General features: G+C 41.2%; 1 protein-coding gene across 1 annotated transcript in view; it reads left to right on the top strand.

The window, feature by feature from the left end:
• LOC137562000 (olfactory receptor 10R2-like) overlaps positions 1-15,841 on the top strand; it is a 43,582-nt gene extending 27,741 nt beyond the window's left edge. The window contains exons 2-4 of the mRNA XM_068273343.1: positions 10,162-10,208; positions 14,396-14,482; positions 14,882-15,841. Coding sequence (XP_068129444.1) covers positions 14,918-15,841 — 924 coding nt within the window. The 5' untranslated portion in view covers positions 10,162-10,208; positions 14,396-14,482; positions 14,882-14,917. The remainder of the gene's footprint in view (positions 1-10,161; positions 10,209-14,395; positions 14,483-14,881) is intronic.
• Positions 15,842-16,065: the final 224 nt, after the last annotated feature.

Genomic DNA, 16,065 nt, shown 5'->3' with positions numbered 1-16,065 from the left:
AAAACCTCCAATCCCAAACTCCCCTTCAAATACCAATATTCAATAACCCTGACTTTATACCAGGCTGGGACACACAGGCCTTCCGATGGTGGATAACTCAAGGCTTTACAACCTTATCTAAATTTATTGTAGCTGACAGGTTGCCATCCTGGCCTCACTTTAGGGAAATTACCTCTTTTCCGCCGAAAGAATATTTTAGAGCAATTCAAATATATCATTATATCAAAACAACTATAGGATCTAACACGGCGCCTCTCACGCATACTACGTACGAAAACTGGTGCCTTCACAGACCCCTGGAAGGAGGACTCATTTCATACCTATACTCCGTTATCTCACAACCTTTAGAGCATACTAAAACTAAAACAATGACTCTATGGGAGGAAGACTTGGGACAGACAATGTCCATCAAACAATGGACCAACTGTTGTCTTACAATAGCAAAGGGAAGTAGCTACTTCTCCCATATAGAGACAAATTATAAAATACTACACCGAACTTACATTACCCCCAAGAAAATGCACGACATCTCCAAACATAACTCCCCTAACTGTTTTAGAGGATGCGGCCAAATAGGAGATGTGTCCCACGTCTGGTGGTTTTGCCCAATAGCCAAACAATTCTGGGCCCAAGTTGCTTCTGTCATAGGCACAGCTCTGGAGATATCCGTCTCCCCAGACCCACTTCAACTATTACTAGGTCACAAACCAGTGAAATGGAAATACCCACAGCACAGGCTGGCCCAGCACATTGCTAAAGCAGCGCGCCTCCATATTGCCAGACAGTGGTTAAAGCCTAACCTCTCACTAGAACTTACCGACCTTATAATCACAGACATCCTAATCTCGGAAAGAATGTTGGCCATAGTCAATGATACCACCCTACCATTCATCAGAACCTGGCAACCTTGGTTAACAGCGTCAGCCTCGCTGGGATTACGCTCCTGTGCCCTCTCCTTCTAGGGACCATGAATACTCTACAATATTTACCTTTATATAAAAACTAAACATGTCTTGCATACTTTTCTATGTAAATGTTTGTTATCTATGCAAAAGATTGTTATGCCCTATGTTTTGGGCTAATGTAAAAGCTATTATACTTTTTCAAAAAACTTAATAAAAAGTTTTGAAACTAAAAGGACTTACCCTGAGCCGGACGGCCAGCAGAATCGTTTTTTTAACCAGAGAGCTCTCCTGGTGGTAATAGAAGACAACATTGCTCTCGATGATGCTCTGACCCCATCGATAGCCACCTCGCCAACAAAATCCAAAGCTATTTTCAGATCTTCTAAAGCGGAAACTATTTGATCTATCTCTGCTCCCAATTTTACTGCCTCTTCTATATTGTTCATCCAAATTCTCATGGCCCTTGAAAGTGAAGTAAGTGCAATTGAAGTTTTGCATGCTGCTCCTGAAGCTAAATACATCTTCTTTAACTCACTCTCCATTTTACGGTCAAGAACATCCTGGAACGACACAGAGTTCTCCATGGGGAGCGTCACATGCTTTGCTAAACTCACTATGGAAGCGTCAACTAAGGGAGCTGTCTGAAGGGATTCTGTATCAAGTTCTTTAAACGGATAGAGTTTTGCCCATCTATTCGTGAAGGAAGACTTGTTTTCAATTTTACTCCATTCATCTTCAATTACGCCTTTGATCTCAATAATGGAAAAGACGGTCCCGATTTTGTAAGATGAGGATAATATTTTCCTATTGATATACGATAACAGAGGCGCCAAGCAGAATAAAATTAGTTAAAATTGTTAAAAAGGGGGAAGTGGGTGGACTCTGAAAAAAAGGCCGGACAATGGACAGGTTACTTACAGTCTAAAGTAACATTTATTAGTAACTTCAAAAGTGCAACGTGTTTCACGGGTAACAGTCCCGCTTCTTCAGACAAACGATTTTTGGAGGGTGCAAAATCAGGTCATGAACCAGGTAGAGCGCCTCTGTGTTTTTCCTACATCTTTAACAGATTCTTGGGGATCCGACCACTGCAAAGCTTCCTTAATTGCGTTTACCAAAGGCTCCACTAACGAGAATTGAAAATTAATTGGTGCCTCAGAATCAGAGGCTGAGTCCACAGGAGGATTTTGTTGACCGGAAGAATCCTCTAGTACATGCTCCACGGGAAGGAGCGTATCATCCTGAGTAGATGTAGAAGGTAGAACAGGAAGTTATGAGGATAGCTCTTCTCTTACTGCTTGCTCCAAGATCCAAGACTCTAGCAGAATCTTCAGTCTTAGACGATGATTTTTGTTCGAAACATTGTTCACAAACGATTTTATTTGGAAGAGATCTTCTTCCACACATCCAGCAATATCCGTTTTTAGGTCCTGGTGGTGAAGGATTCCAATAGCGAGGAGAAGGACTTCTTCTTGATCCTGATCTAGATCTGTAGTAGGATCTGTACGATGGTGATCGTACAGATTTCATTCCATCTCCTTGATTTACTTCTGCTTCTTCTTGATGAACGGTGCTGCGAAGATCGCCGATCTTCAATGCGATTAGGTCTAGAAGGGCTAAAGGGGAATACTAATTAGTACCCACAAAGCTACAAGACCCTCCTTTTTTTTTTTTTAATGCTCACACTTTTACCTGTGAGCTTTCACTTGGCCCGATTTACGATCCATAGCGCATGAATAGTCAGGCTGCAAGAAAGAAAAGATATAATTAAGAGATAGAAAAAACATAAAGAAAACTAATTCCCCCTTTTTTCTTAAACTTTTTTTTTTAAATAAATTTTTTTTATATATTAAAAAACATTTGCTTTCTTTCCATTAATCTTTTTTTTTTTTAAATAAATACATACCTTCCAACAGAAGGTAATAACTTATCCAGTATTTCCAGGCTTTCCTAGGCAGCAGAGCTCAATAAAAAGCAGCCACTCGCCCAGAAAGCGCTGTTTAAATATTGACTGGGGAGTTTGGGCATGCTCAGTACGCATTTGCCCAAATCCAAGATGGCCATCACTGTTTCTGAGGGCGGAACAGGGGCGGAGCTAAGGCGGACCTCTGGAAGGGTAGAAGAACCCACCTAGTCAGTATCCGGCTCGATCAGGAAAACAACTGTTTTCCCCTCTCCGCAGCATGCGCCGCCTTATGAGACGCCACACCACGCCAGGGACCCAGAGCAACCCCAGACCAGTGGTGATAATCTCACTGATACTCAGTTCAGAGCATTACAGGAAGTGTCCCAGATGTCGCAGATCACGATTAAACCCTCCGTGGTGATAATCTCACTGATACTCAGTTCAGAGCATTACAGGAATTGTCCCAGATGTCGCAGATCACGATTAAACCCTCTGATAAAGGGGGCAACGTCGTTGTCATGGACAATGAACAATATGAAAATATGTGTTTGCGTATATTGAAAAATCGTGAATGGTATTCAAGGGCCTCGGCATCCAGTGTGCTGAGGGACCAGGCGGTGCTCTTTTCCATCATTGACCAAGCAGCAAATCGTGGAGTTATTTCTTCGCAAATAAATGCCTTTCTTAAAGTTCAACATCCCATAATTCTATGCGCTGCCCAAGATTCATAAATCTATGACTTATCCTCCTGGAAGGCCGATTATATCGGCATGTGGTTCCCTAACGGAAAATGTCAGCAAGTATTTAGATTTTCACTTGCAGAAACATGTACAATCATTACCTTCCTATGTACAGGATACATCTCATATGCTGCGGGTCCTTGATGGGGTGTGTGCACTGCCTGGGGCCCTTTTGGTCGCACTGGACGTGGAGGCCCTATATTCGAGTATACCACATGATGGAGGTCTCCGCACAGTGGCTAGATATTAGAATACCTTGACATGCACGGAAACAGATCATTCAGTGTTTCTTCTTCGGCTTTTGGAATTTTTAGTTGACACACAATCATTTTGTTTTCGGTACTACCCATTACCTCTAGGTGCAGGGGACGGTGATGGGAACAACTTGTGCCCCGTCGTACGCCAACCTGTACCTGGGGGGCTGGGAGGCTGACATTTTTTCAAATGATGACATCATCGAGTACCTGTGTCACATCGAGGTGTGGCACAGGTACATTGACCACATTTTTATGCTATGGACGGGAGGGGAGGAGCTACTATTAGAATTTGTTCAGCTACTAAATACAAAAACCTTGAATCTGAAGTTAACTTGCTCATATGATATGTCATCATTGCCATTTCTTGATCTCCTAGTGGAGATGGGAAAGCAGGGGAATATTACTACCAAACTTTATCGCAAGCCTACATCACCAATACAATATTACATGCGGGTAGCTTTCATCCCGCCCACTTAATAAATAGTATACCTACAGGTCAATACTTAAGAGCTAGACGAAACTGCTCTACAGTTGATGATTTCAAGCTGGAAGCTGCAGAATTGAACTCAAGATTTAAAGCAAGAGGATACTCTGGATCAAGTATCAAAAAGGCATATCGTAGAGCAAGAGATTCGGATCGAGATACATTGATTGCTAGAAAAAGTTTGACAAGGGGTAACAGTTTCTCCGATATTGTCCCACTTGTCACAAAATATAACAAACAACAGTATCAATTCTACAGAATTCTAAAAAGACACTGGCTTGTCCTCACAGATGATGTGAGAATTCGCCAGTGCATTCCCGATAAACCTTAAGTGGTTTTTTGTAAAGCCCCCACTATTTCAAATAAACTTGTCAGAAGCCTCTATCAGAGTGGTGGACGTGGTGACCTTGTACCAACTGGGGAGTTTATAAATGTGGCTCCTGCAACCAGTGTCCTTATATTAAAGTGGGTCGACAAAATGCTTTTCCCAATGTAAATAGAACAGTTCAGATTAGACATTTCATCAACTGTTCCACTGAGGGCGTCATATATGTACTTTGGTGCAAATGTGGCGCCTTCTATATAGGCAAAACTACTAGAAATTTACGACGACGCATCTATGAGCATGTAAACGACGTGGACAGCCATAATTTTGGCTCTCCTGTCGCAAGGCATGTCATAGCTTGCAAATCTAACCCTTCAAACTATATATGCTTCAGTGCGGTGGATAGAATACATCCACCCCTGAGAGGCGGTGATTTTGACAAGATTTTAACACAACGTGAGTGTCGTTGGATCTTCAATCTTAAAGCTACAACCCCTCCGGGCTTAAATGATAATCTTAAGTATGCCCCATTCCTATAGGAAGTCTTGGTTGGCATGGTCCCCCTCCCTCTTCCTGTGTGTGGTCTTGTGGGTGTATTTTGGTGCATCTGTGGCTCCGGTGGGGTAGGGGGATTGGATGCAGTTTGTCCCCACTTTTGTGTTGGGTGCTCTTCTTTGGGGTGTGGGTCCACAGGCGGTGCCTCCAATATAGTCTGCACAAATTTTTGTATTAGGCAGGCTTTGTATACTTATATATTTTTGATAATACCTTATTATTTTTATTTTTTGTTATTTGTATCATCATCATTTTTTCTATTTTTTCTATATTTGGATAGAATATATCCTTTGATATTAAATACTTGGAAAACAGAATAATGAATTATTGTAATGGGAAAAAAATGTTTTTGTCTTTTCCTCTTTTACAGTGTTGGTTCTCCTTTAAGAGTTCGTTGTGCTGTGCGGGGTTATGCGCGGGGCATGCCGTGCTCTATGTTACTCTTTCCCTGTCCATTGTCCCTCCCCTTTCCCCTTTTCCCCTCTCTTTTTCCCCTCCCATTCACGGTGTGCCCTGCGCTGTCCTACTGTACGGACACTTAGCCTGGCAAGGGGCGGGACACGGCCGACACATCTAGGCCGGCCCTGGTCTCTGCCCCACTTTGGTATTGCCAGGCTACCAGCCGAAACAGCGGAGATGCAGTGGGCATGCGCCCTTTGCAAGTTCCGGCTGGACGAACCACGATGGAGTGCAGGAGCCGCGCCCACGGAAGTGATGTGGCTCCGGGCTTTTCGGCGTAAGCGCCATTTAAGGCGCATGGAGACCAAACACTGGCATACAAACCTGGCGGTCTGTGTCCTGATGAGCCGATAATCGGTGAAACCGGTAGACATTAGCTGTGGCAGCTGCTGGAACCTCCTTGGACATCTTATCATCATACTGGGCATTTGAGGTATCCCACCTTGGTGGGACTCCGGCTTATCTATACACCAAGGCTCTGGCCTATCTTCATATGGACACGTAAGCTTGCTTTTTTTCTTCTGAGGCCTGCAAGTTTGCCTCACATTGGGACTTTATACACCAGCTCACATTGAGTTTTATTGCTCCTATGGACGCTGTCATGATGCCACTTGTGATACATTCTAAGTTTTGTGGATTTACATGCTGCTGCTAAACTGCACAATACTCATAGACAGCCTTTCGCTGTTATACCTTATACCTTCATTGTGGATGTCTCCAAACGGAACATGTATGTATACATGCTGCCTTGCCACTGCATCATGTTCTCATGCTTTAAGGTGCACAAAATTGCTTGCTTCTAATCAACAAGAAAGCTACAGGTCAGCCTTTCACTGACATCACAGCATATTTCAACTCCGCAACAGGAACTTTGCTGGAGATCAGCCTTTCGCTGATAGCCCTTTTCATCTATCATAGAGGCACCATTTTTGGGAAGTGTGCTATCCATATGTGGATTGTGACTTTGCGTATACATGACAGGAATTGTGGTGTGGCTCTGGTCAGCCAGTCCTAGTGGATAACATCTGGCCCTCATTTCATAAGGAAATACTCTCTGTGGAACTGTATCTCTCATAGTTTTTCTTTTTTGCAGGCTTGCTTCTACAAATGCTATTATGCCATACAAGATATATATGTTCTTTATTTTTTCCAAATGTTGTAATACTTTTCCTCCAGCTGCCCAGCTATCCGGATCTCCAGATAATGTTTTTTAATGTGTGAAATACATTTTTAAGAGCATTAATAAATTTGTTACATTTTATAATTATAGACTATGACTCATTGAGATATATTTGGGTGCAGTTGGGTTCTGCGTATTTTTTCCTTTTAACCCCAGACCATCCCCAGACTTCCTGGCAACTACAGCACAACGTGGGCATGACAGAACGCCACACCGCTATGATATTAAAGGTAGACAGACTATTAGATTAAGAAGAAGGGAGACAGAATGTATAGACAGTTGCAGCATAAAGAACCTGTATTTAACAAGTTATTAAACCACCGGGACTATTAACCGGGATCTCAAGAGGAGCATTTAGCACCTATTTGAGACTTCTCCAGGGAAAGGGATAAACCCTGCAGGCATTAAGAAAGGAAAAAAGGGATAGTAAAAATAGTGTCCAAGAGGAGGGGAGGACAAAGGAAAAAGAATGGTGGGTCTATGTCCTGGCAAAAAACGTATAGTTATGGTGTCCAATGGGGTCAGGGGGCGGGGCTGGCACCCATAGTATAGTATGCTGCCATGGAAGCACCAGGGAAATATATATGTATATATATATATATATATATATATATATATATATATATATATATATACTGCATATAACAAAGTTTCAGTGTTTTTGAAGTATTAATCACAGGCTTGACTGCTTAGAGTAATAACCAGATTTATTTTATTTTTTTGCTGTGCTATAAAGATCATATAATTCTACAGTATGTGGAATAAGGATTAACAATTAAGCATGAGAACTGGATTTTGAAGCATTACATACTTGTTTACCACAGAAAAAAAGGCATTTTTTTTACTTACAACAAAGCATGCAAATAAAAAAAAAGAAAACAAATATTAAGATTTAATAAAAATTATTGAAAAATTATTGAAATGAATCATTTTGTAATTTTACATGGTTTCATTTAAATCAATCTTTAGCACCAAACTTAAGTAAATAAAATAATTATACATAAAACATTATACATTTTTTTAACAACAATTATCTTATTGGTCTACTGACAATACATGGTGTTCATTTGTCTTTGTTCAGATCCTGGTGGATTTTACTCTCTTGACTATACTCCTGGAATAAAAGCATCCTAGATGAAACCACCATTTATTATGATCCTAAATGTGTTTAATGATGGCAGGCATTTGGCACAGTCTATTTAAACATTCTTGCAAAAACAATCTACATAGAATCTTGAGAAAATACAAACTGGAAAACACTAAATGCTGCAGGTGATTAAAGTATGACCAACACAAGAAAGAACCTGTGTGATATATCTCACATAAGTCATATAATATTACATGGTAAGGTATTAAATACAACTTTAAAATACATGTATTACCAATTAAATTTAAAGCTATTAAATATTTACATTCAGAGGATAAATATATTTTGAGTGGGTCTTTTTGATTTTATTTGTAACAAAAGTCCTTGTTTTGCCACTAACATGTTGAAGGTAATGTGCAAGGTAATTTCAAGGTTTTTCCTTGCGATTTCAATATAATAGTAAGTAATGTAAGCCTTCTACCATTTGATGAAAATGATTATTAAGTTATTTAGTAAGTTATTCACATGAAAAAAATAAACACTAGAAATAAAGATCCAGATCATGATATCGTTGCTATGCTTTGTAACTTTCTTGGCCCTTGTGTTAAAATACACTGCGAAGTTCCATCAGGTTGTTTTGTAATAAACCTGATAAATTATTAAATTGTCCACATCAATTGTAGCAACATGTCCTGTTTAGTGATACACTTCCTTTTCACTGAAGTCAAATTTTCAGACAATAACCTCAGAAGAAGAAACAATGCAATACATAGTAAGGTCTGTTTTGGAATGGATGATTATAGGCTCCACCGCCCAATAAAAAAAGCCTCCTGTGGTACTTTGAGTGGGTCACCATCATTTACCTTGGCACACTCACCTGGTTCTCTGGCTGTCCAGACCCGCAGACTGCTATATTTGCCTGTTAGTACCACTCACTGGTCATCAACAAGATTAAATCAGTAGCGTCTTTAATATACATCAGAAGAGTAAGGAAAAAATAATTGTACAACTATGTCCTTATCCTCTAGAACAGTGTTTCTCAACATTTTATTGGTATGTACCCCTTATAAAACCCTGTACTCACCAAGTACCCCCTGGCATAGTAAATATTATCACAAGTACCCCTTAACAAATACATATTTAATCGTAGTACATAGTAATTGGTTCTAAACAATTTCCAAGCATTTACTGTTGCTTTTAATTAGAAAAAAATACTAATTTGGTGTTTATATAGGATTATCATTTTCTAAAAAAAACTCTAAATGTGTTACTCTTGGTCAAATATATCAAGCCTGAGTACCCCCTGGAACCATCAGAAGTACCCCCTGGGGTACGCGTACCGCATGTTGAGAAACTAGGCTCTAGAAGACCACACAACTAGCTTCTTGGCTAGCACTATACCCATCACATCCACACTGAAAGTGTCTCCTACTCATCCTTTTTACATGCTGCCCATCCTCACAGACCGCTGTATTCGGTTAGACACTTTGTGTGGTCATCAAACACTGAATGCTTGCAATAAATTATACCAGATTCCCCTCTTCCACTCTCCAATCCCCTGCTTTCCCGTAACATTTATTCATAAAACATAAGGATCTTATGACATAAGAATCACATACATTAGGAGAAAAGTGCTTTGATGAGTCTGATGATAACAATAACATTTCTATAGCACATTTCTCCCACAACACTCAAAGCGCTTAGGCTCTCTCTGATTCAGTAATTGGTAGTATTAACACAACAAAAACTATACTTCTGCAAATACCAAACTGAACAGGTGGGTTTTCAGTCTGGATTTAAAGAGACACTGAAGCGGAAAAAAAAATATGATATAATGAATTGGTTGTGTACTATGAATAATTACTAGAAGATTAGCAGCAAGGAAAATATTCTCATACTTTTATTTTCAGGTATATAGTGTTTTTTCTAACATTGCATGATTCTATAATATGTGCAGATTACACAACACTCAGAATTCAAAATGAGTCTTTCAGAGCAGTCTGTGACATAATGAACTCTCCTCTGGCAGAGGAAAAGTAAACATTTCAATTACAGTTGAGATAATAAAAGTCAGATAACAGCCCTCTCCACGACTAACTTGGTCGGAGAGCTTAATAGCTTTTTTGCATAGAGATAACAACTGGAGTTTCTCAACTCTTCCTGTACTGGAAACAATTAGACTGATGTATCTGATCTTAATGTTTAATTTCTTAGCTGTACTACACATACAAATCATAATATCATAATTTTTTTTTCGCTTCAGTGTCTCTTTAAACATGTCCAGAGATGGAGCTGTCCTGATCTGCTGAGGTAAGGAGTTCCATAATGTAGGAGTGGCATGACAGAAGGCCTCGTGACCAAAAGTTTTTAGGTGGACTCTAGGTATGACTAGATTATTGGAACCTGGGGATCTTAGATTGCTACGCAGCTGCAACATTTCTTCCATGTACCCAGGGCCCAGATTATGTAGAGATGTACAGTGGCATGCGAAAGTTTGGGCAACGTTGTTAATCGTCATGATTTTCCCGTAGAAATCGTTGGTTGTTACAATAAAAAATGTCAGTTAAATTTACCATATAGGAGACACACACAGTGATATTTGAGAAGTGAAATGAAGTTTATTGGATTTAAAGAAAGTGCACAATAAATGTTTAAACAAAATTAGGCAGGTGCATAGATTTGGGCAGCACAAAAAATAAATGAAATCAATATTTAGTGGATCCTCCTTTTGCAGAAATTACAGCCTCTAAACACTTCCTGTGGGTTCCAATGAGAGTCTGGATTCTGGTTGAAGGTATTTTGGACCATTCCTCTTTACAAAACATCTCTAGTTCATTCAGGTTTGATGGCTTCCGAGCATGGACAGCTCTCTTTAACTCATACCACAGATTTTCAATTATATTCAGGTCTGGGGACTGAGATGGCCATTCCAGAACGTTGTACTTGTTCCTCTGCATGAATGCCTTAGTGGATTTTGAGCCGTGTTTAGGGTTATTGTCTTGTTGAAAGCTCCAGCCCCGGCGCAGCTTCAGCTTTGTCAACGATTCCTTAACATTGATCTCCAGAATCTGCTGATACTGAGTGGAATCTATGTGTCCCTCAACTTTGACAAGATGCCCAGTCCCTGCACTGGCCACACAGCCCCATAGCATGATGGATCCACCACCATATTTTACTGTAGGTTGCAGGTGTTTTTCTTGAAATGCTGTGTTATTTTTCCTCCATGCGTAACACCCCTTGTTATGCCCAAATAACTCAATTTTAGTTTCAGCAATCCACAGTGTAATGATCTGCTCTGCTGTCTGCACAGGCAGACAGCTTTTTGACCATTTCTTAGGTCTGAGTGCTGCAGGTCCCTGGAAAAGAGACCTGTCTCCACTCTGCAAGTTGGAGAGTTGCTGTTCTGGTGAGGAATTTGCATCCACTTGTCATGCAAATTGCTTAGCTGCTTCCTTTGATGGCTCACAGTATAAATACCATTTCCTCCCAGAATTTCCTGCTGGTCATGATGGTTTGTTCCTGTTAACTTACCTGTAGTCTCAGCCCTTTGCTTGTTGTTTGCTAATATTTCTATCTTAGAGTAGTTCCTTGGGAGTGCCCTAGCATTCCTGCTAGCATAGTCAGGTTGTTTGTTACCTGTATTGCTTTGTACTGTCTATCTGTTGCGATTGTCTTGTCGCCAGAGGCGGTCGACAGGAAATCGCTCTGTCTGTTGGGATCGCATTCGCCCTAGCGGTAGAGGCGGTGGTTCCTTCTGTACTCTGTCTGGGAGTGTAGCCAGAGCAGCGCTTGTTACTAGTTGCTCCATCTGTCTGTCTGTTTGGAACGCATTCGCCCTAGCGGTAGAGGCGGTGGTTCCTTCTGTAATCTGCCTTGGGAGTGTAGCCAGAGCAGCGGTTGCTACTGGTTGCTCCATCTGTCTGTCTGTTTGGATCGCATTCGCCCTAGCGGTAGAGGCGGTGGTTCCTTCTGTATTCTGCCTTGGGAGTGTAGCCAGAGCAGTGGTTGCTACTGGTTGCTCCATCTGTCTGTCTGTTTGGATCGCATTCGCCCTAGCGGTAGAGGCGGTGGTTCCTTCTGTACTCTGTCTGGGAGTGTAGCCAGAGCAGCGCTTGTTACTAGTTGCTCCATCTGTTTGTCTGTTTGGAACGCATTCGCCCTAGCGGTAGAGGCGGTGGTTCCTTCTGTACTCTGTCTGGGAGTGTAGCCAGAGCAGCGCTTGTTACTAGTTGCTCCATCTGTCTGTCTGTTTGGATCGCATTCGCCCTAGCGGTAGAGGCGGTGGTTCCTTCTGTACTCTGTCTGGGAGTGTAGCCAGAGCAGCGCTTGTTACTAGTTGCTCCATCTGTTTGTCTGTTTGGAACGCATTCGCCCTAGCGGTAGAGGCGGTGGTTCCTTCTGTAATCTGCCTTGGGAGTGTAGCCAGAGCAGCGGTTGCTACTGGTTGCTCCATCTGTCTGTCTGTTGGGATCGCATTCGCCCTAGCGGTAGAGGCGGTGGTTCCTTCTGTATTCTGCCTTAGGTGTGTAGCCAGAGCAGCGGTTGCTACTGGTTGCTCCATCTGTCTGTCTGTCTGGAATGAACGCTTGCTGTCGTCTCGGTGAGGTAACCGTTTAGCAAGCGTTCGCGTTCTCTTTTGTTTTCGTGCTTCTTTGGTTAGTCAGGGTTGGTACGCTTTGTCGCTATTGCGCTTCTCGTGTGGCGACCGTGCCGCGCACGCGCTTTGTCGCTATTGCGCTTAACGTGTGGTGACCACGTGTAGTTAGTCCTGTCTGCTCCTGTGTGTTGGATTGCAGTTTGTTATCAGTTTTGTCTTTATTCTGTTCCTTTGCTCTGTCTTACTCAGTCTGGTGTCGCTATTAGCAATCGCCATTCTTGCGATTGCGTTCCCACTTGGTTATCGCTGTAGTGTGTTCACCGTCGCCGGGTGGCGACTAGATTGGTGGACACACATACATTCTGTCTCTGTGCTCACTCTCTCTCTCCAAGGGCTATCTTGCCCTGTATTGCTTCACCTCGTACAATTCCCATCTGGCATCTGTGGCAGTGCACAGGGTTTATTCCTCTGCACTCCACAGCTCCATCTGCCGGTGGGAATTTCCCTCTACAGGTGCATTGCACCATAGCTGGGTTCTGTTATTTTATATGCTTGTGGAGGATTTCCGTAGTGTCAGCGCGCATCTTGTGCGCTGACCACGGAAATAATTCCCCAATCGTTACACACAGCACTTTATTCCAAAATGAAACTGGCTTGTCCAAATGTGCTTTTGCATACCTCAAGCGGCTCTGTTTGTGCTGTGGGCGGGGAAAAGGCTTCCTCTGCATACAGCATCTCCTTGTGTAAAGTGCGCCGAATGGTTGAACAATGCACAGTGACTCCATCTGCAGCAAGATGATGTTGTAGGTCTTTGGTGCTGGTCTGTGGGTTGACTCTTATTGTTCTCACCATTCGTTGCTTCTGTTTATCTGAGATTTTTCTTGGTCTACCACTTCGAGCCTTGACTTGAACTGAGCCTGTGGTCTTCCATTTCCTCAATATGTTCCTAACTGTGGAACCAGACAGCTGAAATCTCTGAGAAAACTTTCTGTATCCTTCCCCCTAAGCCATGATGGTGAACAATCTTTGTCTTCATGTCATTTGAGAGTTGTTTTGAGACCCCATGTTGCTACTCTTCAGAGAAATGTAAAATATTAGGGAAACTTACAATTGACCCCATTAAATACTCTTTCTTTTAATTGGCTTTACCTGTGTATGTAGGTCAGGGGTCACCGAGCTTACCAAGCCAATTTGAGTTCCAATAATTAGTTCTAAAGGTTTTGGAATCAATAAAATGACAACAGTGCCCACATTTATGCACCTGCCTGATTTTATTTAAACAACTTTTGCGCACTTTCTGTAAATGCAATAAACTTCATTTCACTTCTCAAATATCACTGTGTGTGTCTCCTATAGGATATATTTAACTGACATTTTTTATCGTAATAACCAACGATTTTTACAGGAAAATTATGACGATTAACAATGTTGCCCAAACTTTCGCATCCCACTGTAAATGTCAGTAGTCTGATCTTGAATAGGATCCTCCATTTTATAGGTAGACAATAGACAGCGTGCAGGACTGGTGTTATGTGGCAGTGACGGGGTTAGTTAGTTAACAGACTGGCAGCAGTGTTCTGCATCAGCTGTAGGTGGTACAAGTCCTTTTTTGGAATGCCAATGTAGAGAGCATTACAATAGTCCAGCCGGGATGTGATGAAGGCATGAACTAACTTCTGGGGGGATGAGGTGTTTGATTTTTGCCATGTTCTTCAGATGAAACTTCATGATGAACTGCATTGGGAGGAGCTAAAAGCAGGATGTGACCAGAGTGGTGCATGAGGAGACGTCCTGTTTTTATCAAAGCACTTTTCTGCTGTTTGTGAGATGGAAAATGGAGTACCACAAAGTTTATTTTAATCTATTTACCTTATTTATATTTCTTATACATTTTATAAAGGTTGGATTTCAAAGTACTGTCCGCATTTGCACAAGACACAAAAGTTTGAAAGTAATACAATCCACTGTTGCCTTCTGGAATTTAGAGGTAATTTTACGTAGAGCCCCAGATGTATTTTGTTTTATGTAGAGTCAAAAAGGGATAGAACTTATACTAACAGATGTAGGCCCACCTTGGTCTTCCCCATAGCATCCCATGAGGGTTGATAGACTGGTAACACTTGTGGTCATCAGATTCCTTGTTGCTAGAATACCCAAGAGGTTGAACAGAGCAAATGATTCTAAAGTTTGTCGACAGTCCTGGAATAAAGATAAACTTTTGACATATTTTGCAGCACTTTAAAGATTATAGAGAACCATTAATCTTCACATTCACATATATTTGTCAACATTTTTAGAAGAAAAAAAACAAAAAACTTTAAACATAATGTATTCATGTGACATTTCTTGCAAATTTTTTACCATGTTTTATTATTTTTTGTCCTAGCATCTTTCCAGCAACTTCATTTATGGTCTCCAAACGATGAACGAGAGAAACCAAACCTTGGTCACGGAATTTCTCCTCCTGGGATTTGGAGAACTTTATTATTTGAAAATCCTGCTTTTCTCCATCGTTTTGATCATTTATGTCATGGCTTTAGCTAGCAATGTACTAGTGGTTGTTCTGTGTGTGGTGATCCAGAGTCTTCATTGTCCCATGTACTTCTTTCTCAGCCAGTTGTCTTTGTCTGAAATCCTCTTCACCAGTAATATTGTGCCCAACATGCTATGGCTGATTCTGGTGGGTGCCGGCAAAGTCTCTGTTTCCAGATGTATTTTCCAATTCTTCCTTCTGGCCTTTCCAACAGTCTTCCAATGCTTAATGTTGGCTTCCATGTCCTTTGACCGATATGTGGCCATATGTAAACCTTTGCATTATGCCATCATCATGGCCTTTCGACCACAAGTTCAAATTGTTACATCATGCTGGTTGATAGGTTTCATGGTATCCTTGGTACTGTATTTTTTATTAAATAGTTTAGAATTCTGTGGTCTGAACACTATCAACCATTACTACTGTGACATATCTCCCGTCGTTGCACTTTCGTGTTCAGAAAACTCTTCTGTTGGGTTGGTCACTTCTGTGTTAGCTTTTCCTGTTGTCGTTTGTCCATTTATGTTTATTTCATCAACCTACATCTCCATCATTCATACCATCCTGAAGATCCCATCCACCAATGGAAGACAGAAGGCCTTCTCCACCTGTAGCTCCCACTTGACAGTTGTGGGTCTTTACTATGGAAGCTTAGGGTCCAAATATATTTTTCCATCAAACAGCAGTTCTGTTAACATGAACAAAGGTCTCTCCTTGCTCTACACTCTGGTGACACCTTTAGTCAATCCTCTAATCTACAGTTTGCGGAACCAAGAGATTAGGAGTGCCATTGGTAAATTAATTCACCTTTAGAACAATTATCCTTCTACAGCACTTACATATACAAAAAAAAAAGTATACCTAAAAGTCATCTAAAGCACTATTAAATATATTATGGAGTCTAGGTTCTTGTTAATGACTTATTTGAAATGTTGTAGTTTTTTAAAGCTTTTAGCACACATTATACAGTGGTGTGAAAAACTATTTGCCCCCTTCCTGATTTCTTATTCTTTTGCATGTTTGTCACACTTAAATGT

Source organism: Hyperolius riggenbachi, chromosome 3, assembly GCF_040937935.1.
Source record: "Hyperolius riggenbachi isolate aHypRig1 chromosome 3, aHypRig1.pri, whole genome shotgun sequence".
In the NCBI taxonomy this organism is placed as follows: Eukaryota; Metazoa; Chordata; class Amphibia; order Anura; family Hyperoliidae; genus Hyperolius; species Hyperolius riggenbachi.
This window is presented reverse-complemented; position numbering and strand designations above follow the sequence as displayed.